The sequence below is a fragment of the Mesoplodon bidens genome, assembly GCF_964165515.1.
Source record: "Mesoplodon bidens genome assembly, chromosome: 10".
Taxonomy (NCBI): Eukaryota; Metazoa; Chordata; class Mammalia; order Artiodactyla; family Ziphiidae; genus Mesoplodon; species Mesoplodon bidens.
Genome location: NC_138172.1, coordinates 98,131,151 through 98,154,094, shown reverse-complemented (window position 1 = coordinate 98,154,094; position 22,944 = coordinate 98,131,151). Strand labels below are relative to the sequence as shown.

At 48.4% G+C, this 22,944-nt stretch overlaps 1 protein-coding gene and 1 long non-coding RNA gene across 4 annotated transcripts; one reads left to right on the top strand and one right to left on the bottom strand.

Moving 5' to 3' along the window:
- Positions 1-3,154: 3,154 nt before the first annotated feature.
- On the bottom strand, positions 3,155-22,039 carry TFAP2A (transcription factor AP-2 alpha). Of its 3 annotated transcripts, none has more exons than XM_081246180.1 (7): positions 21,834-22,039; positions 16,799-17,233; positions 13,664-13,715; positions 11,320-11,551; positions 9,406-9,524; positions 7,351-7,492; positions 3,155-5,197 (listed from the first exon to the last, which is right to left on the bottom strand). In XM_081246180.1, exons 1-7 carry the CDS (start codon positions 21,882-21,884, stop codon positions 4,909-4,911), a joined length of 1,320 nt encoding a protein of 439 aa, XP_081102306.1. In that variant the 5' UTR covers positions 21,885-22,039; the 3' UTR covers positions 3,155-4,908. The 3 variants fall into 3 exon arrangements, with proteins under 3 accessions (XP_081102306.1, XP_081102305.1, XP_081102307.1); XM_081246179.1 differs by lacking the exon at positions 21,834-22,039 and adding an exon at positions 19,483-19,757; XM_081246181.1 differs by lacking the exon at positions 21,834-22,039 and adding an exon at positions 18,462-18,575.
- LOC308623582 lies at positions 21,862-22,656 on the top strand. The gene is made up of 3 exons (XR_014016848.1): positions 21,862-21,945; positions 22,120-22,199; positions 22,523-22,656. It is a non-coding gene; the product is annotated as an uncharacterized lncRNA (long non-coding RNA).
- Positions 22,657-22,944: the final 288 nt, after the last annotated feature.

Here is a 22,944-nt window from a genome sequence, read left to right as displayed (position 1 = left end):
GTCTTGCCGCAGGACCACTGCCATCTCTGCACCTGTAACTCAGAGAATGAAAGTGCTGGTTATTTACGTGTACTTTCCGCCTCTTGGATCTCTTGTTTTTATAGCCCTTTTACCCAAGTAATGAGGATTCTTCCCCTCACTTCAACTCCCCGTCCCCCCCCACCCGCCCCCCGACCTTAGAACTGAGTGGCTTAGGAGCAGATCTGTAACTGGGATGAAGCAGCTGTTGGCTTCATGCCGTCCTCTAACTTGATTATTCTTTGGACACGTTAGGCAAGCATTAGTGATTGATAATGACGCTAATTAACCCCTTTCCTTTCCAAACAGTAAACTGCTGCCAGCAGGATGCTACAAACAATAAATATAAAACACTGCATACATCAATCTCTGTTTAAAGCACAACTTCATTTGGGCACGTTTAACCGCACTGCTTTCAGTTAACAATTTGCTATTTATTCAAGCACTTCTCCAAAAGCCAGAGGGGGGAAGCAGAGGAAGAGAGAGGGTTAAGAAAAGGGGCCTGCGGCTTTAAGACCACAAAATGCTGCCATACCTGTCAGCTGCAGCAAAGTTAAGCTCTAATGGAAACCATGCGTAATTTTTTTTTTTAATTTCAGGTCAATACTTTTTACAAAACTTAATTAATCCAGTTCTGTTCTTAACCTATTTAAACTTAACACAAGGCTGATGACCACATATAAGATTTTTTTTCTTTGTGGGGAGAAAACAGCTCTCCTGCCTGACCTGGAATTATTATGAATTTACTTTTGATTGAGAAAGGAATGGGGAGACACTGTTTTGTAAAGAGTGGTGAAATTTAGATTTTAAGCAGCATTTGGGGAAACCAGGGCAAATTTGATCTGATTGTGCAATCCAACATAACCTGAGTTATAAAGAAATGTACATTAAATTTGAAATTTTGATAAATGAATATTCCTAGCAAGTGAATAAAATGTATTCAATTAACTAAAACCCTGTGCACTTCTGAACTGAAGTGGAATCGACTGTAATTGATTTATTTGAAACCAGAGGTTAAGGACTGAATTAGCTAAGTACAACTGGGTATTTCAAGCCACTGACTTCTCAAATGTCAAATCCCTTCTATTTTAAATATTATTTCAGCTGCGGGGCATTGCAGTCCTGATAGTAGTTCCATCAAGAACTCAAATTATATTAATATTCGATTTTGGGGAGGAATGGATTGGATTGTGATTTTTAAAGGGTGTTGGAGAATAGAAGGGCTAATGATGACTCTCAAACTGGAAGGAACATTGTGTTTCCATAAAAACTGGGCGTGGTAATTAGCACAGCCTAGCAAGCATCCTCATAATTCAACTGTGTATCCTAACTTGAGTTAATCCAAAGAGAATCACGATTGTTAGTATATAAGTACCTGACCTGTCAAGTAATCACCATGTGTTTTAGAGAATACACGTTGGTCACAACAGAGAAAGCCAAAATCCGTATAGCCATAAAAGTCATTTTTAATAACACCCCCCCCCAATCGCCCCACCCCTTAAAAATATGCATAGTTTCTTTAAATGTTTTGTTTAAAAGAAAGAAAAAGAAAAAGAGAACGACAATATCATGATCCTCCGCATGTCGTACTACAGAATAAAAACAACTAATTCTGTGCATTTGGAAACCATATTTATTGTGACCTTGTAATGTTCTAACACACTATTTCCCTTCTATCTTTCTCAGGATGCAAGGATTATACTGGGTTCAGGTTTTCCAACATAACAAGCATCTGTAAATCCAGATATGAATGAATGGTATTTAATACGATTGTTTTCGTTTTAAAATGAGTATTTATGTGTCATTGGAGAAAGAGAAGCAATGTATGGCTGTTTATGAATGCTATTGTGCCTGAGGTTAGGATCCTCACACAATCTGAGATGCAGCCAAGAAAAACAGCCTTGATAGACAATGCTTCACTTCACCTGCTACGATGCTGTGTGCATTTCATTTCTGTCAAGAGTATGTACAGTTAGGGTTCATTCGCCTCATTATTTTGTTACATGTACGTTACAGTTAACCAGTCTCTCTAGGAAATAATAAATAACCGCTTTAAAAAACAATTGCCGCACCGCGTTCTGATAGTACACTTTCCATCTGAATTTTTTTTTTAAACCCACCATTGTTATGAATTCTCTGGCTTCGGAAAATAGAATTTAGAGTCCACCAACTCTCGTTCGTCTGTCGAGATTGCTTTTACACTGCCTTCCATGAGGAGATTAGAAAGCAAAAGGCTGCAAAATGGACACTGTCTCATGCTTTGCTTCTTTAGTCCTTTAGAATGTCAAACCGGAAGAACAAATGTTGAATCTCCTCCGGTATGTATACCTAGATACTTTTCCTAGGACCTTTCCTGTGAACTTTCCAGTTAACGACCTCCACTTTCTTCTTTTAAACCATTAAAAATCCTCCTCACTCCCAAAGCAAAGACTTGCCAAATCAGTTTACAAAAGCTCTGAATTCGCCATTTTTATGTACAGGAAGTCCTTCCTTCTGTGAGGGCTAAGCGCTAGGACGGGCCTGCGGGGGGCGGGATCCGCAGCCCTCCCCCTCCCTCCTCACCCCACCTCAGGGAAGCTTTTGTATTTCTAAAAGGTCCTAGGAGGGAGCCCCAGTGGTGAGGGAAAGGGGTGGGTGGGCATTTAGGGGGCAGGCAGAAAAGATTCTGGGAATCGACAGTTTCCCAGTCCCCTCTGCTACCTCAAGAGCTACTACGAACAGCACAGTAATGAACTCATCTCTAAATGAAATATTCAAATACATGGAAGACGATGTGCCCTCTCTGCCCCTGCTCCATGTACATTTCTGCCACTCTTCCCAGAAAACTAGAGCTGGTGTTCACTCATTTGCATGTCTTAGCCACTAAGAAGCCAGAGCAAGTAAGTGAATTTTGAAGTGGGTATTTCCTTTGTGCTAATGAACGAACAGTTTAAATTTCAGTTATCCTCCGAGACAGATTCCAAAGTAGCTATGGAGGGCGAGCGAGAGGTTCTTCTGTCTGCTCTCCATCTTCCTTGTCATCCTTAATGTTTGGCTCTGAAGGTCTTATATTTTGGTTTTCAAAACACAAATGAAAACCTAAAGGATCAACATAAATAAAACTTTATTTTTAATAATAAAATTAATGTTTCTAGTAAGGAAAAGATAGTATGTCATTCCTTTAGCAGTACAAACAATCTTTTATCCAAACGAATACATTGGGTTTTATTGTGTCATTTGTCTGAATACAGACTCAGTGGAATATCTAAATGATACCCTGCTCTGAACTCCAAGTTGAAAGTAAGTTTTTATTATACTTGAGGGAAACAATGGGTTCAGCTGCTTATTGCAAGGAGCAATTGCCAAGGGAGGGTTAAACTCAATTACTGTAACCATACTGAATAAAAAATACTGCCAAGAACAAAAATACGCCTGGGTAAAGACAGCCACTGAATAAAAAAAAATCGACATAAAGCGTATCAAATATTTATTTATCTGGGCAACAAAGGACTATGATACATTGACAGGCATGGAAACTACTGCCAGCACAACTCAGTACAATACAGCTAGAACTGCTTCCAAAATGGCCAGTGAAAATACAGAATACCAGGTGGTCCCAAATGTTTGAAGTTCTTTGAACAAAAAGAGGGGGGGGAATCCCTAACCCTTGGTTTAAAGACAATACTCATTTATTGCTCAAATGATGCTTTTAAGGGAGGACAGTGGAATAAAATAAACTTTTCTTTTTTCTCTCCACAATACATAGAACGGTTGCCAAACCACTCAAGTTAAAAATCTTTCCAGGGTCCAATATCACTTTTTTCTTTCAGTTCAATGAAAAGCTAAATGTAATACTAATTACTTATAAAATTTTATTTTACTTTTTTTATTTGTTCAGCTGTTTCATTGTCGTCTTTAACATGCTACAACAGGGCTAAATTCATGAATACCAGAGGAAAAAAAAAATCCCCCAAACCTTGGATTCCTAAATAAGTACCATGAACCACATGAAGAACTAATAGGGAAGATTCAAAACCCACTAAACAAGAGGTAAACGAGATCACCAGATAAATTAAAAAAAAAGGCTTAAAACAGACTCACCATATTTACAATTCCCATTAAATTACACATAAATAAATATATACAGAGACGTGAACACTGATTCCCTTATAGAACTGTGAATCGTGTTGCCAGAGAGAGTTCAAGTTGGTCGCTTTACCTTGAAGAGGGAAAACTTCTAGAACTGAAGACAAGACATGGAACTTCGAGTATCTGTGTTCAAGTTTATTCACAATACTGATAAAAATGTCATTAGCCTTTTTTGCCTTTTTTTTTCTTTTTTCTTTTTTTTAGTATGGCTACAATCTGAAGTATGTAAGAGAAGGTGGTGATTCCGTCCCATGAAGCTCATGTAATTTTTTTTAATTTTTACGTTCTTTTTTCTAAAAAAAAAGTTTTAAATTTTTTTTGTTGTCGTTGTTGATTTGTTAGTTTAAAAAAAAAAAAAGGTTCACAAACTCGGACAGAACTTTTCTTTGCTGGCTTCACGGCCTGTTCTGTTCTCTTAGGCTCCACACGAGGGCAAAGGGGAGTTGGTGCTGATGGAGGAAGTCGGGGCCGGGGCCTGAGGCTGCGGGGTCGCCCCGCTCACAGTGGAGCGCTGTCCCCGGGACCCCGAGACTCCGGACCGAAGGCGGTGGCGGCAGCGGCGGCAGCAGCAGCAGCAGTAGCAGCAGCGGGGGGTTGCTGATCCCGGAGCTGTCACCTGCCGGTGGTGTTCGGTGGTGGGGGTGATGGAGATGGAGATGGCGATGATGGAGATGATGGAGATGATGGAGATGGAGATGGAGTGGGTGGGCGCGCCGGGGCCAGGGAGGCGGCGCAGGCAGGGGGCGGGGCAGGAGGAGCGCCTCACTTTCTGTGTTTCTCCTCTTTGTCACTGCTTTTGGCGCTGCTGTCCGTGTGGCTGTTCGGGTTGTTGCTGAGGTACATTTTGTCCATGGCCTTGAGGGCCTCGGTGAGATAGTTCTGCAGGGCCGTGACCGCGGCGCACACCGCCGGGCTGCCGAAGCCGTGGGAGATGAGGTTGAAGTGGGTCAAGCAGCTCTGGATGCCGGGCTCCAGGATGGGGTTGGGCCTCGAGTTCCCCAGGGGAGATCGGTCCTGAGCCAGCAGGTCGGTGAACTCCTTGCATATCTGTCTGCAGCACAAGCGGAGCAGGGAGAGAGAGAGAGAGAGAGAGATGAGGCTGGGCAGCCAGCAGCATCAGCAGCAAAGAGAAAACCTTGCTCCCTGCCGTTACCTCTGCCTGGATCACGCCGACACCTGACCTGACCCAGAGCCCCAGACACAGACTGGGGGGGAGGGGCACATGTTGGGAGACCCAGCCACCTGTCAGAGTCCACCTAAACTCTTGCTTCTCTTTAAACACTTCCACACATGCCTGTCTCTTGCCTTTCTCTGTGTGTGTGTGTGTGTCTCTCTCTCACCTCTCAGCTGCACCAAACTTCTAACCCCCTCCTCTCTCGCTCACACCAAGCACCCTAGACGCAAGAAAACATTTCACACGTTAGGAGAGAAACAAAGGTGAGTCAGAGGGGCAAGGAGTCAGAAACGCGAGCATCTCTTCAACAGCCAATAGCATGCACCCATCAGCTGTCCTGCTCAAAATACTATGGAGGCCCCTCTTCCCTAATCTTCTAGAGACCTCAGCAGCAGTTTGGGGGGATGAACTCTCCACTCATTCGCCTTCAGATCAGGGTGGATGTGCACAAGAAAGGCAAAACTTTTCTTGGGATTATTTTGCCTTTAAAAATAAGTCACCCGAAAAAAAAAAAAAATGTGTTCCTTGGGGATAATTCAGAGTGGTTTGGGGAAGAAGAAACAGACATTTCAATCGCCCATTCCACCTCTTTTCCCACACAGCAAAAAAAATTGTCTAGGGAAATTGTGAACATGGGTGTGTTTAGGAAGCTAAGAGAAGAGGGAAAAGTTGAAATACGGGTGATGTGGCCTGCACAGGGGAAGCTCAGTCTCTGAATCTGGGAAGCAAGGACTAGGTGGGCCTTCCTGACGCAGCAGCAGCCTTTGGGTGGGGGGATGTGAAGGAGGGATGGAGAACAGGAAGCACTGGCAGGCTACCTCCTCCAAGGCCAGCTGGTGTCCCCAGGCCAGAAACTGCCCTGCCTGAGGCCGCTGCCTCTGCCCTCTGCTTCCATGCCCTCCTGTGACATCGACTTTGATAATTAAGGGCTTCCAAACAGGCCTTTTAATTTCCAGAAAACATATCAAAACAGTCATTTTCTTTTCACACACCACCTGCAGAAGCCTATTCAGCCCAGGCACCGATGGGAATATAACTTGGGCCATTTTGAAACCTATTTGACAACTCGCCTGTAGGCTAGAACTTGTGGGGTGTGTGTGTGTGTGTGTGTGTGTGTGTGTGTGTACACAGCACTTTTGAGGAGGATGAGAAAGGAAGGCAAGAAATGGGAGAAGGGATTAGGGTTGAAACTAGGACAGCTTCTGGCTTGAACATTTTGCAGGCCACTGCTTAATCCTTGCCCTTGGAGAGCATATTGATAAGAGACAAAAACTGATACAGGCAAGTCTGTCACTCCTTTAAGAACTTGGTTCGGAGAATTCGAAAAGAATAGATACATGTATGTGTACGGCTGAATCACTTTGCTGTACACCTGAAACTATCACAACGTTATTAACCAACTATACTCCTATATAAAACAAAAGGTTAGGGCTTCCCTGGTGGCGCAGTGGTTGAGAGTCCGCCTGCCGATGCAGGGGACACGGGTTCGTGCCCTGGTCCGGGAGGATCCCACATGCCGCGGAGCGGCTGGGCCCGTGAGCCATGGCCATTGGGCCTGCGCGTCCGGAGCCTGTGCTCCGCAGCGGGAGAGGCCGCAACAGTGAGAGGCCCGCGTACCGCAAAAAAAAAAAAAAACAAAAAAAAAACAAAAAAAAAAAACAAAAGGTTAAAAAAGAAAAAAAAAAAGAACCTGATTCTGGTCTTTCTGACCAGAAATAGTCGCAAATCCACACTCAGCTTCCATCACATCCCTACTATATACCCCACCCCCATACACGTTAATTTTTTTTAAAAAAATGAGAAGGTGGGGTGAAAGAGAGGGGAAAGAGGGAAACACGCACTCGCAATCTTCCTTGTACTGCCCCTTTAAAATCAATTATGGTTTATTAGATTGTGCTGTAACTTCAATATTTACAACAGAGCTGATTAACACAAAAGGAAAAGAGGCCAAAAGTGGGAGCAAAAACGATTTTGAATTTTTGTTTCTCTTGACAGTGAGACACAGAGACCCCGTAGAGGTAATGTCTTACTTTGTAGCCAGGAGCATGTTTTTTCTTGTCACTTGCTCATTGGGATCGGAATGTTGTCGGTTGAGAAATTCAGCTACTGCTTTGGCAGGAAATTCAGTTTCGCACACATACCCAAAGTCCCTGGCGAGGTGGACGGCCTCTCCTGGCAAGAGGTGAGAGGAGGGGGGCGAGGGCAAGAGAATGAAAAAAGTTGGGATCAAAACTGCCTCCCAACTCCCTTATTTTCTTAACCCAGATGTTGTAGGAAACACACACTACTTGTTTTCCCATTTCAGGCATTTTCTTTCCTTCCCTGTAGGATCTGGTGGCTGCACTTCCCAGGGAAAATGGCCACTTAGCCTAGAAGGCCGAGAGGATTGGAAAATGTAAAATCCCATCAACTGCCTTGCAGCCTCATCCCCAACCCAGATGACATTCCCCCACCTTCTCTTTCAAAATGTTTCTTGTATTCCAACCTCACACCTATCAACACATTCATAAATGATATTCATAATTACCCCTTGAGCTTTTCTGCAAGGGGACGACTAAGGGTTTACATTTTAACTTTATCGCATATAATTATCTGTTCATCCAAACCGATTAACCAAGAGGATTTGAGGGTCACTCCACTGAGTCTGCCTGTGTTGTTGATTTTCGAATCTTTGGTTTTAATTTCCTGAACCAGTTGGTTTTTACTGCAGGGCTTCCTGCCATTAGCTCCAGCTCCGGAAGAACGCATGCGCCAATTAGAGCATCAAAGCCCTCTCCGCTGAGCTTGTTTCCATAAAATGGAGCGGATCACAAACAATAACAGTTCTCCAGAAACTGCTTCCCTGCTACAGGACTCAACCCCAAAACCATGCACACTCTCACACTACACCCGAAGCCGCTACTACCATTTTCTCTGCGTATAATTGTTTCGGGGTCTGAACGGTGGGTTCCCAATGTACTGGTATTATTTTTAATATAATGCTACTGTAGCTGAGTTTCTGGCACTGAACAATTGCTTATGACTTAACAGTCACATTAGTATCATTTTGGGCACCATTAACGAATGGTTCATAGGGTTTCTCAATTTTATGTTTTTAAATATTCTTAAAATTATTTACAAAGCTAGAACTTGAATTCAATTATACTATGTCTCCTCAAATACAAGATGTAAATAAGATTAAGTGCCTTCTTTAAATATAAATGGTAGTTTTGAAATCTGCGCCATAACTGAAGTGCCTTTTTTTTTTCCTGTTGGCATAAGACGTTTCCAACGGAACACAAAGGAAAATGCAAAAGACCAATACATTCATTCCAACACACCCAAACTTCAGCCAATTTAGTATCGGACAAACTTAACAGGGATCTAGAGGAAGTAGGGATGTGACTGCTGTGACTGGATTCTGATGTATCTAGAACAGCGAGTGAGGACAGGGTGAGCTTTTGTTTTGAGGGGTTTAGAAGCGAGTGTGTGTGTGTGTGTGTGTGTGTGTGTGTGTAAAAAGCTGACATGAGACACTTTCTGCAATGCTTATATTTCTTTTTTCTTTTCCTATCCAAATAACTCAAAGTCTAAAATTGATCACTTTTCTTCCTCTCCAGTAGAGAAGCACAATTAAATGAGAGATAAGGGAGCATATGTTTGGAAAACAAAAACCTAAAAGGGCATATAACCCTGAGCTTTCAGGATGGTCTTAAATCAGGATGCAGGTCAAAGATTCCCAAATTAATTCAGGAAGTAATGGTCACGCATTTCTCAAACGCAGATGTCAGAATAGCTTAAGTGATTTACTGCTGAGCTCTATAAAGGAGACTGGAACTTGAAGAATATGCAGTTCTTAAGTTTTCACATTGTTTAGGTCAGAATTGGGCTAGGGAGGTGTAATTTTGTGGCAGAGGGGAAGAGGAAAGGACAGGAATAAATGCAAATAGTTTTTTGACACAAAAGAATTCCGTTCACTTCTGGCTATGTTTTCTGGAAAAATGAAACTGCCCAACTGACAAAATACAACCAAACATCTGGCCACTGAATATTAGCCATTTTCTCAGAAGAAACTTCCCTTCTCTTTAGCAAGGGAACTCACTTACCCTCCACTAGTGATGTGAGCAGGGTGACATTGGCAGCTTTACGCCTCCCTGCTGGCAGATTTAATCCTATTTTGTCCAGTTTTTCTCTTAAAGATCTTCCTCCATTTTTAGACTTCGCCCTGTTTCACAAATACATGTGAGAAAGGGATTTAGAAAACATTTGGTTGCTCTGCATCACACTGTAGTCATTTTGACAACTTCCTAAAATGTACTTTTAAAAATTAAGGATCCTGGCCCCGAGATATGTAAGGAAGGAATGGTACAGAAAGAACATAGGCGATAAATGCTTGTTAAACTCTAAAGCACCCCCTGTGTTCAGTTATTACTGCAACTATTGTGGCAGGTTGGAAGGTTCTGACTTCCCAACTCTCTAAAGAAGAACCACAAACAAACACAGCTCTCATCTCTAGGGTGTGAAGTATTTCTGAGTTCATCCTAATGGGCTCTTTAAATTGTCTTTGCAAGATCTGCTGTTAGGTTATTCAGAGTAACCAAAGTTATCATCACTCTTACGTTTCTTTCTCTGGCTTTAGCCCCAGTGGGAAATTCATTTCACCAACTGTTTACATGCCATGTCACCAGCCTAACTAGAAAAGTCAGAAGTTGATAGCAGCCTTTAAAAATTTCCCTGATTTCAGAGAGGATGGAGGTGGTTCTAAATAGATGTCTAAATAGACTCCCATAATCAGAAAGTGGTTAAGATAAATTGTTTAAATAAAACAGCAAATTAATTAATTTCAGATTTTATTCCCTACTCAAGTGCTCTTTAATTGTGTGGATTAGATTATACTCCCCTAGGTAAACAGTCTCCAATATTGGGGATGGGGGAAGGGGGAGAAAAAGGCAGAGGGCGGATTCAGATCTGTGTCAACGAAAGATTACAAAGGGACAGCAAATGACCGTGAAGGAGGAAGGAAAGAGTGGAATAGCTGATGTTAAACTCTGTAGCCTTTGTATGGGATACACCCATCACAGCAGAACTCTGGGTCTATAAACAGATATATGAATAAATGTCAAAAGAATGAAGTTTGGGTCCACTTTCTCACTAAAAATTAAAAAGGAGAAAAAGTAGAAAATATTATCTGGGAAAGTGCAACGCAAGACCCACCACACACAACGCTGGGTGGAACCCTAGGAGCAAAAAGCCCAGAGGAGGGACAAACCTGCCCTGAGGGAAGGTGCTTCACCTCGTCGACCCTTATAAAATCTCATCTACGAAATGAATCATTCCGACCTCGCGCGGGTGAGACGAGAATCCCTGGCCACATAGGCAACATGCAATCGTCGGTAGCGACCACACATAATGCACAAACGTGCCTCGCACGCTGCCTGGCACACACGGGGACACGGTACATCGGAACCATTAGTGCGAGCACCTCGGGCGGGAGGGTCTGCTTCTGGTGACCCGGGGGCGTGGCACGGAGACTAGAGAAAACCATTGTCTTCTACTTAAACCCTATTCAAGGGACGGCGGGCTGCAATCGGAGACCCTACATGGAGGTAAGGCAAAGTGAGGCGCCTGAGAGGAAGTTTTCCTAGGCTTGCAAGGTGTGCGCGAGGAGGGAAAAGGCGGGCGTGCGGCGCCCCGCGGCTGCAGCGGCCGGGACTGAGCCCGCGGCGGAGCGAACTGCGCATGCGCGCGGGGAGGGGGTGGGAGGAGGCAGAGGTCCCACTGAGCGCGCTGCGCCGGCCGATCCGGGCGCGCCCCCGGAACGACGGAGCGCGCGGGAACGCGGCGGAGTGCGCAGGCGCCCGCCGCCTCACCCCGCCCCCAGCTCCACCCACCGGGTTCTACGCTCTTCTCCCCGCCCCTTTCTTTTCCCGCGAAGGGAGGGCCCTGGCGCGAGGCCCGTCCGCGTCGCCGGCCCGGCGCAGGCGCAATGCTTGGCGGGCAGGGCCTCGCTCGGGCCTCACCTCCGCAGCACTCCGCCCAGCAGCGAAGCGTTGAGACACTCCGGCGGTGAGAGGCGCCGCTGTACTTCCGCCACCGTGACCTTGTACTTCGAGGTGGAGCTGAGGAGCGAGAGACGACCCGGAACTGAACAAAAGACTTCGTTGGGGTTCACGACGCCGCCGAAGAGGTTGTCCTTGTTGATGGGGATGGCGGAGACGGCGTTGCTGTTGGACTTGGACAGGGACACGGGGCCTGCGGAGACAGACGGGGAGGCCGCGTGTGGGCGCCGAGGATCCCTCCCGAGCCCTGCCCGACCCCGGCCCTCGTCCCGGCCCGGGCCGGCTCCCAGGCTTGCGCCGCAACCGCCGCTTTTCTTCCAGCCCTGAAAATTCCGTGGCTCCTTCCCCATCTCCTGCCCTAGTCCCTGCTCCATCCCGGTACTGGGGATGGAGGCTGTGCCCCTCGGCGCGTCTCACCGGCGGCCGGGGGGCGGCCCAGCCCCGCCAGCCAGGCCTTTGCTTCTCCCTGGACCCTTGCCATTTAACCGCTGGGGAGCTGTCTAGAGATGGTGGTGAACTCGTGACCCTCCCGGCTCTCAGCCTCCGAGGGAAGTGGCCCCCAGACGGGGTGCTGGCGCACGGGCTTGGGGTGCAGCGAAGGGGGTGGCGTTTGTAAACCGAGAGCAAGCTATGTAGGCTCGGGAGTTTTCGTGGGGCGAGGGGTTTAGCGTTGGGGAGAAACTGCTTCACAGACCTATAATTAAAATCAGCCGAGAGTTTAGATGGCTAAAGCGGCCTGTAAATGAGCATTTCATTCAAGGCACCAAGCCGGGAAGTGGTGGATTCTGTTGCCACATCCCATCCTTTTGATAAATAGGCCCTTTCCTATGTTTATCTGTGAAAAAGACTCGAGTTTTGGAAATCCATTCCAAGCCCCGTTTTGAACTGGGAGAAAGGATAAACAGGCCTACCGTGGAAAACTAGCAATGTGTTCTTTTGATGAGCAAAGAGTTAATAGTCTTACGCTTAAGCGTCTAATTTGGGAAGGGGGGAAGGGGAGGATATGTTCTTGTTAGTTAAAATCATAAGCTCTTCATCGTTGGATCCACCATACTTACAAAAAATTCAAGGCCAGCAGAAAGTGTACTAACATGTTACATTTCTAACACCAATCTAATTCAGATGCATTCATAACCATTTAAGTACAGTATGCATTTGTATCTTAAAATTCCACATGGAGACATACATAATAATACACGTATGCAGAATAATACATGATAATATATGTATACAGTACTCCTCCCTCTTGAATGGGGATATTTTAGACGTATAGGGAGGTGGGGGGGGGCTCTAGGTTTTGGATAGATCACTTGTGACATTAATAGCTCTGGGGAGGCTAATAGAGACAATAGGAGTTAAACGAACTCTTGAGAGATTACTAATAAAAGAGCCAATTATCATGTCGACTTGGAAAGAGCATCTCTTAAGATTTATCCCTTGCACACACACATCTAATTTGACATGACAAAGACTTCACGGATGCAAAAATGAAACTTTAAACTCGCTAACAATATACTGATTGGGGTTAGAAATGGGAACAGTTTTATATAGCATCGTCCTCTGGTGGTGCCTAGAATCCCGAAATGTAACATTGCCACCATAACAAAAAAAAAAAAGCTGCTGTGAATAGCATTTAATCCAGTAAACTTTATTTCTACCCACTAAACGCAACACAAATTACAAATCCATCCAAATCACTTGACACTTTTTTAAAACAATTTCTGCTCCAAACATTTATGCTAATAAACCTGACATCTTCAAAAAGCTAATTTTAACCAAAAGCCAAATTTTTAACCTAATTCACAAAGTTTAAAAACCCTTAACAGCTAATGAGAAATTAAATGTAAGAACATGAAAGATTTTTCCCCCTCTGCTAAGGAGTGCTATGTCTTTTTATCATCTGCTCCTATATTAATATTAAATTACTTGCACTGTTTTTAGCATTATACACTTCTTAACACTCATGGCCACTCACGCAATGGATTAAATGAACTGTTAAAACCGTTCCAAAATTGAAATGCCACTTCCAAATCTGTTCAACTATTACACATTTCGTGTGTTTGTCCAGATATCATTAAACTAAATTAAATGTTCAAGTCATGAATCAGAACAAAGCTAGCCTGTTGCCATTACTAACATACTGAAAGCCGATCATTTAAGCATGGCTATTCTATGCCTATCTAGTCGCTAATTCTGAGCCTTTAGGAAATCCTACTTGGAAAAAAATAAACACAGCTCTGCAAGTTCTTTTAAATAGCACTGTGCCTGTAAGGACATGCTTGGAATGCAGAAGGAAATGGCTTACCTTTCTTAATTACAGTTTGATCTGGGATGTTAATACCCGGGTCTTCTACATGCTGCAACAAAAGGATACACATGGATGTAAGTGTATAATCAAAACAAAAGGAAATGAATATTTCGTGCAAGATAGGGGGAGGGGAAGGTGTGGACTCAAAATCCCCCCCTCCCATCTAGTGACATTTATATATAAACATCTCATCTTGGCTCATTGGAATTGGGGGTTTTGCAGCTCAAGAGGTTTCACTGTACACCCACGGCCAATTTCTCGTTCCCCAGCAAAGAATCCATATTTGAAGGAGCTGGGGGTGGGGAATAAAACTTTCTTTGGAAATTAAACCGAGTTTTGATCTTTCTCACAGTCAGTTCAACCTTTAAAACTACACCTAGCTTTAGTTTGGCGCCTCAGCGGCTTCGGACTTCAGCAATTCCAGCGTTCAGGCAGCAAAAGCCAGAGAAACACAATAGAAATGACAGTCGGGAGTAACGGGGGAGTACTGGAAACGTTTTAGGTGATGTGATAAAGAGCAAACGTGTATACACACCTTCACTTATGGATAAATGAAAAAAATTTAAAAAGGACTACTGTCTAAATTGGATATCAGATAGGGATATGAAAATGATAAAAAGAGAAACAAACAAACAAAAATCCTTTGAGGTTTTCCTGTGTCCAGTAGCAGATTTGGATTTGTTAGTGTGGGTTTCTTTTTTTCTACAGATGGATGGGTATACGTGTGTGCTAGAGTCAAAACGTGATTAGAAAGTAAAATGAAATCGTGTTTTCTAATGCAGAAACTGACAGGCAATATAATGTCTGCCTGTGTTTACAAATTAGCACCAGGGCTGCTGAGATAGAAGATTTCACAATCATTACCAAACACAGGCATTACCATTTAAAAAAACTATTACTTCCTTCTCTAGTCTTTGTCCAACAATAATACTGATTCGAACATTTTCCATTCTGTCTTGGATTTATGCTCCTGTTAATTGTGCCTGATCGCAATGATTCCGGGTGGATGGTACTAAGTTGCTTTATTACAGGTTTTATTATACTCAATGCTCTCATTTGTAACTTGCCTAAAGTGCTTCTGGATTTAAGTATAATTAAATTGAGAAATGTTCAGAAATGACTACTGCTGCAGTTCTTGTGTTTTAACTATATGGGGAAATATGATCCCTTTATGCATGCACCCTAAACCCATAAAGTAAATGTAGTGTGGCATAATACTTTTATTTGTGTTATTTCTAGACCTTGTCCATACAGGGAAGACTGTTAAGTTTAAAACCCCACTGAGATATTAATGATTAAATAATTTTCACCATCGATTTGATTTTCTTAAATATTTGGCAGTCGTTCTTATTAAAGGTTAACTGTTGCAGCAATGGGAAAATTGAAAACAACCCTTTTCCTGACCCAAATTCCTTTGAAAGAATTTTTTTTCTTAAAAGGTGGGGGAGGGAAGGGGAAGAGCAGCAACTGGGTTTCCTTGTTTTTATTTGATCTTTTGATTAATTTCTCCTATAGGCCAATCTCACCACGAAGAATGACTATACCGGTGTCAAGAATTCACACCAGCCACTTTGGAATTTTTGCAAAGTAGAGCAATTCTAATTCACAGTAGTTCCAAAAGCTCGCAACGTTATTTTGCAATTCAAATATTTCCAAGGAGCAGACTAGGATAAGGTTTCAGAGAATCTTTGGGAAGGGGAACTAAAATGATCACAACTTCCAGGTTTGCTTTTTAATGGCCCTTTTCTCAGCTATTGCTCGTCTCATTTTACTTTCCAAGAAATGCACTGTCTAGTATCAGTTTCTAAAAACATGTATGAAAACACACACACACACACACACACACATACAATGCTTAGTAAACCCCACATTGGATCAACTGCCTACTTTCCTACTTTCCATGCTACGCTGCTAAACATAACCAACAAATTTCAGTGATTAACTAGGCCAAATGAGAGATGTAATAAATTTTCTATTTTCCTATGTAACTTAAATAATGTTTTAAATTCACCAAGCAAGCAGGTAAGTTCATCTGACCATTTTCTTTGCAATCTAATGCAGTAATCATTAAACTGTCAACGGACATATTGCTGCAATATTTGATGCAGTAATTTGAAATAGCATTTTAGCAAAAATCACATCCAGATACATTTCCTCTCCAAAGAAAAGCAGCATTAACAGAGCCTTTACAGCTTTAATAAAATTATTGGCCTGCTCTAATTCCATTTCAGGAAGGTTGTGAGGAAACCATAAATATGTAGAATTGAAGCAAGAGATGCTGGTTTAAATTTAATTTCATAAAGTATTTTCAAATTATCAGTAGCCTGGTTTGCATTGTAAACAGTAAATGCGCTAATACCATGCTTATTTAGAAATCATTTCAAACTGCATTTATTGATAACTGAATTAGAACTCAAAGAATGCATTGCCCAATAGTCTGAAAACATTCATTTAATATGCGGGTGTAGCGGGTTCTGAGAGGCGTTGGGAACCCAGTTAATGATTTATGAGGTCAGCACTTAGCACCCCGAGGAAGAGAAAAAGGCTGTATTGAATGTCCTCCTGCTCGGACTTGCTACTTGCTATTCTGTAATCAGGGTAGGGTATACACATAACTTTCAGATATCACTAGCACTCATAAAATCCGGGAAAAATAATCTTCCTAGTGTGTCTTTCACACTTTCTTTTAAATGGCCAGGGCATTTCAACGAGCCCTTTTGGTTGACTCTAACACGTTTTTCAGGACAGGGAGAAATCCCCACGACAGACTCAGCGGTGGAATTAGATCCTCTCCCCGTCGAAACAGTTTACTGTCGTCAAGAGGGGAAGGTACCGTCAACGGTGACATTCGTCTAATTTCTCAATGGTAATATGCAGGCATTGTTTGAAGGAGCTCCAGGAGCCATTGTTCTAGGGGCAGAACGCTCAAGTACAATTCTTTTCCATTTTTTTAAGGCGGCTGTCTCGGTGGGTCCTTAGAGTGTCCACCCGAAAAAACAAAAGGAGATTTCGAGAAAGTAAACGCCGGGCAGGGAAAGCCCGGGCCCCCGGGGCTGCACGTTCCGGGCGTTTTCTCGCGGGTGGGTGAGGAGGGTCTGCGTTTGCCCTCCCGCCGCCCGCGGGGCCTCTTACCGGAACGTCCTCGATGGCGTGAGGTAAGGAGTGGATCGGGAGGTCTCCGAGTCCTGAGCCAAGCCCATGGGGGCCGTGCAGGAGGTCCTCGTGCCGCCGGTAGTCCCTGCGGGGATCCAGGCCCGACAGCTGGTGGGGCAGCCCCCGGTGCGCGTGCAGGAGCCCAGACTCCTGGCTCTGCCTCTGGCCGGGCCAGCCCGGGTGCTGCGGCTGCGGCTGGGCGTGCAGTGGGTTCAGGCTGTAGGGGTCGTTGACGTGGGAGTAAGGGTCTTGCGACTGGGGGTAGATAGGCTGGTAGGGCGGGGGGAAGTAAGGGGGCTGGAAGTCGGCATTGGGGGTGTGGGACAGCGGCGGGGCGCTCGTGTAGGGAGATTGACCTACAGTGCCCAGCTGGGGCAACCGTGCCGTCCCGTTGCTGGTGCCGTCGTGACGGTCCTGGAAGAGAGCGAGGGCAGGGGCAGAGAACAAGAAATCAGGCGTCGAGTTACAGCTGCCACACTGAGTGCACGGCTCAGGGCTGCGTGGGAAACGGCCCGTCCCCGTCCGCAGGCCGCCTCGAGAAAGGAGCCCTAGGCGGTTCTTTTCAGAAAATACTCCGGGAGTGAAAAGGGCCCTTCCCCATACGCAGGGAATTCGACTGTGCCAGTGAGGGGCCATAAGAGACTCTCCTTAGGCGTTTCTTTCAAAGGGGGGAAAAGGCGAAAAAGGGCCTTCCGGAACACAGCCCGTTAAGCTGCGGAGTGAAACCTCCCTTACGCAAAATTAAAATTCCTACTAAATATTAAACAGCAGAAGCGGCCTTTTCTCTGTCCCTGCATTTGAACCTGCCTACCACTGCGTTATTGTTTACCCTGTTCCATTTATGTGGGGGAAAACGGTCCTACCCATTCAAAGGCTATTACAATTTCATGACTATTTAAATAGAAGCATATTTCGCAGAGGGCTGTAAGGAAAGCCCACGTTTAAGTTACCAGCTTAAAGAAGGTCTTAACTGCGGGATGGGGGTCTGTCTTATCCGCTTCCTCAGTTAGAAGCCTTTTTCTGGACAGGGTCGATTTGTGATAGAGACGGGGAGAGAGGGACGTCAAGCCAAGGTTTAAAATGGAAAGATCCAGCCTTGTCTTGGGTTTAAAAGAGAGAGGTGCACCCCGGGGCGGAGGCCCCCGCCCCTTCCACCCCAGCCCCAAAGGGCAGAAGAAACGCCTGACTTGGGTTCCTCTATTGCAATTCTCTTGCAAAACAAGCGAACAGAGTAGATTGCAGGCAATGCGAGCCCTCGGAGGTTCAGCCCCGGACCCCGAGGGGAAGAAGGCGCACACCGGGCGGCATTTTTCCTGTAGCCGGATTAAGCATCAAATGTTGCGAACATCTCGGGAACACGTGAAGAGGCGAGGAAATAAAGACAAACGTGGCAAGAAACACGCCTTGGGAAGTAGCGGCGAGGTAGGGCTGCGCGCCGGGAGAGGTCGAGCGGGGGATGGGGGGTACCGCATTCGGCTGAAGGATGGAAGACAGGGAGAGATACGAGGAGCGAGGGCAATGCAAACGGAAAGGGGGTGCCCTGAAGGAAAGCCGGGCGAGGAGGACGGGCCGCTCCGCAGCCCCAGGTTTTCCAGAGTAAAATTCCTAAGGAAACAGGGATGGGGGTGGGGATGGGACTCACCATAGCTGAAAAACTGTGAACTAACATCTGCGAAGAGTCTGGGGTAACGAGTCAGGGTGGAAAACAACAAGCAAGCCCGGAGAGCCCGGCTGCCCCGCTGCCCGAGCGCGCCCCACACAAAAGGCGCCGAGAGCCCCGCGCCACCCGGGACTCCGGTCACGGCGCCGCCGCTCCCCCGAGCGCTGGAGCCCCGCTCTGGCCCATCCGAACTTGAACCACCGATTCGAGCGGCGCCTTCAGCTGGTCGAACCCACGGTCTCTATCCTGCCGTGAGCGGGTAGGATTCAAAGTTCCTTAAAAAATGAAAAACCCCAAAAAGGCAAAAAGCAAGTGTGTGTGTGTGTCTGTGTGTGTGTGTGCGCGCGCGCGCGCGTGTTCCTTAATCCGTGTCTCCCCCTCTTTTCTTAGCGGCGGCTTCGCTTGAGCTTCTAATAACCGCGCTGGGCAGCGTTCCTGGAGCCTGCTAATAGCAGATATTCATGACTATTAATATTACACGAATACTTAATAAGGGAAGAATGCCTGGAAATCGAGCGTGAAGCGGAGAGGCAACTCGCGCCGGAGCCGGCTCTCAATGCAGTCCATTGACGGGAGCCTCAGTGTAGCAAATCGGAGGAGGGGAGAGGGAGCGCGAGAGACAAAAAGCGGGCGAGAGAGGGAGCGGGCGAGCGCGCGGGGGGCCGCGGCGCCGCGGCTGGCGAATCACAGGGAAGGGGCAACATTTTAAAAGGTTGCAGGGCAAGCAAAAGTGAAAGAGAAAGAGGGAGAGAGGGAGACCGAGGGCGAGCGCGCAGAGAGGGAGAATGTGTCTGCGTGCGTGTGTGAGAAAGAAAGTGTGGGCGCGAGAGAGGAGCACGGAGTGGGGAGAGGGGAGGGCGGGAAGGAGGGAGAGCCCTAGAGGAGGAAGGGAGGGGGGAGGAGGAGGGGGCCGAGCCGGCGCGCACGGAGGGGGAGGCCGCGGGGGAGGGGGAGGGGAGAGGAAGCGAGCGAGGACAATCAGACCTAAAAGGCTGGGGCAGACCTCGGTATGCCGCGGGCGCCGCGCGTCGCGGCCGGGAGCTGCCGGGGCCCGCGTCCGGGCGTTCGTCTGGCTCTCGGCGCCCGAGCTGCTTCCCGGGCGCCTCCGGCCGCGGGCTTCTCCGCTCCGCAGCCGGGCCTGGGGCTCGGGGTTCGGCCGCCCGCCCCCGCGCCGCTCCTCCATGGCCCGGCACGCCGCCCGGGCCCGGCCCTCGCCCGGGCCGCCGCTCGAGCTTCCCGCGGACTCCCGGGGCTGGACACTCCGCGGCGGCGGGCGCCCTGCCCTCGGCTCTCCGGGGCCGGGACTCGCGGAGGGGGAGCCGGGACGCCGCCCGGGGCGCGCAGAGGCGCGAGGCGGCCCAGCCCGGGCGCCGCTGGCACCGGCTCCCGGCTCCCGGCGCAAACCCGTCTGACTGGCTGGGCCACTCCCGCCCGAGGCCCCCCGCCCCCCCGGATGACACGGCTCGCTCTCCCCCAGCCGCCGCTGCCAGTCTGCCCGCCGGGGTGTCGGAACAAGCGGCACCTCGCCTCCTGCGTGTCCCTGCAGAGCCCGACATAATTAGACGGCCCCAAGCCGGCTCGGAAACCCGAAATCCCTGCTCCGGCGCTCGCCCACCGCAAAGTTGTTGAAACAGCCTTCGCTCTATTTATCCTCCTCTCCCTCCTCTCGCTTCTCATCTGTTTTTGTCTCACTCACACGCACATGCACACGCGGCCCCACAGGGTCCCTCTCTGGGGGTGCAAGTGCATCGACTCCCACCTGGGTCCCACGGGCAGCTCGCGCCGCGCGGAGCTTCGGACCCCGCCCGCCGGGGGTTTCGGCCTCCGAGAAGGTGATTGCCCGAGCCCCGGGCCACAGTCCGGATGCGACAATCCACCCTGGGAGGCTTAGGGGCTCAGTGTCACCCCGACCAGCTTGGAAAGGGCCCCCCAGCCCTGAAAACAAAGCGACTGGCCCGACATGGAGTCTCTGCGCCCCGCATCGCGCACGACACGAGTCCCCAGATAAGCAGCACCGGTCCCCTTGGGATGTCACCTCGTGCCCCGGGGGAGGGGGGGAGGGGAAAAAGGAGGACCCGGGAAACGGGAAAGATTTAAAATAGTCTACAGAAAGGAGAGGAGGAAGGGGACGGGTGACACATCGTTCACATAGCCCAGGTTCTGATTTCAAGTGAAGACCCCGCCGCTGCGCCCACACAGACAGCTTGACATTCCCATGGCTCCACATGCCAAAAAGAAAGAAAGAAAGAAAAGGGGAAAGAAAAACTAGCAAAAGCCGGGACTGCCACTTATTATTTACTTAGGTAATCTCTCCGGTCGCGGCCCCCTCCCCTCCCCCTCCCGTGACTCATCGGCTCTTTTTAGCGGGGAGTTGCAAGGGGGTTGGGACAGCGGCCGCCAGGCCCTTTCCCAGCGCCTCCCGCCGGCCGGCCGGTAGTCCTGGGGCTTCCCCGGCTGCCCCAAGAAGGCGAGCTCCGGGAATCGTGGCTTTTAAAATGGGCTCCAGTGCGGCGCGCTCTACCGGCCGGGCGGGCTCCCCGCACCGGAGGCTGCGGCAGCCCCGCCAGGATTCCCACGGTCACGCAGCCGAGTGCCCGGCGGATGTGCAGGGAGCCGGCGGCCAGCCGGCTCCGCGCGGTGCCGCCTCCCATCCCCACCCCAGGGCTGCGCCCACCAAGTAGCTCGGAGAGAGAAACTGCCTAGAACTTCCTGAATAACATAGTGTACCTGGAGGAGCCTCGCAGCAGTCTGGGAGATGCGTGTTCCCAAACTAAGCCCGCTCACTGGGAGGTGCAGCCCAGCTGAGAGCGAAGTGCGCGGGGGGGGGGGCCTTCTCCAAATAGAAAAGAGCCTTTTGAGAAAAGTCGAGTGGGGGGACGGTAGGAAGGAAGGAAAGAATGAATACATAAAGAAGGAATATTAAAGATCAGAGGCAAAGTTAAAGAGAGGAAAGGGTTTTCTCTTTCCTTTCTTTTCCTGGTGACTTGGGCCCTCAGAATCTCGTTGGAGAGACACGCAGAGTGCACGGACGCGTGCCCAATTGCCAGCAATTGCTTCGAAAACCCAGCTTGTCTCTCTTCGCTCTACTCTTAGGCACAGTCAGAACCGGTCAGGAGGAAAAGGGGGGAAGTGGGACAGGGGCTCCGAAGGAGTGAATGAAAGAAGGGAACGTCCTCATCCTCCCTCTGCAGCCTCTCCCCTGCGCTCTTCGGGCGAATCGGAGAGGCGGGCGCTGCGCTGGGGAAAGTTTGTCTCACCCGCACCTCGCAGCTGGCCTCGAGGAGGGGAGGAGGCGCGGGAAGTACAGCTCCGAGCCTGCGGCCGTGAGGACGACTGAGCTAGCGCCGCGCTTACCTCGCAGTCCTCGTACTTGATATTATCCGTCAGTTTCCAAAGCATTTTCATGGATCGGCGTGAATGGATTTGCCCCCTCTCCGCCTCGCACCCAAGTGGAGCTACTCTCTGGGTAAGCGCAAAGTGCCGGCTGCGGGCGGCGAGCGCCGGAGGAGGAGGAGGAGGGCGAGGAAGAGGAGGAGGAGGGCGAAGAGGAGGAGGCGAGAAGGGAGAGAGCTCCCGTGTGCGCTCGGAGATCTCCCTCTAATGGTAGAAACTTTTCCCTTTTCCTGCTCTTTACCAACAGCCTAATCGCCTCATTAGCATATCAACAATAGTCCAATTGCTCGCCAGCACCACAATCTGCCGCCGGCCGCTCCGACCCAGGTATAAAGGCCTCTCCAAGCCGCAAACTTGCTCCTAGAGCGCGCTCCTGCCGGGGAGCCCACGAAATCTCCCTTGAGCCCCGCCGCGCGGCCCTGCCCCGGCGCCCCCGCCCCCACGCCACTCTTCTCCTGTCTCCTCTCCTCTGCTCTCCGTCTCCTCCTCGCCGGAGACGCCCCGGCCAAAGCCCGGCACTGTGCTGGGTCCGAGCGACCGCGCCGGGGCCCAGCTTTCGGCACCTCTCCCTCATCCCTGCCTCCACCAGCGGCTCTGTCCTTTCGGCCCCGTCCAATCTTATTAGAAATTACTATCCCTTTCGCTATCAGATGTAACCACCAAACGAAGACCGGCGAAGTCACGTCAGGATTTTTGCCCAACAAGAGATCGCCTCCGCTCCCCGGCAGCTGACACCTCCGGCCGCGGCGCCTTGGGACTTTTACTGGCTTCGCGCTTCCCAGCCCACCCCACCCCCCAGGTTGGAGATTTTGCCAGACGGCTTCAGTCGCTCGGCTGGGGTTTGGGATCTTTTAATTGCCGCGTGTAAAATAAAAAGTGTACCCTGAAGAGGTTACTTGACAGCTCCAGGGGTTAAATGATTTTCCTCTCATTTGTATGAAGCTAGGGCCGACTGATAATTCAGCGTGGTATTTGGGCTACGGGCTTCCTGGGTGCAGTGTGGACAGGAATACGGAACTCCTATGGACACTCACAGTCGCTTCTGGAGTTGAGCCGAAATACCGACATGTGT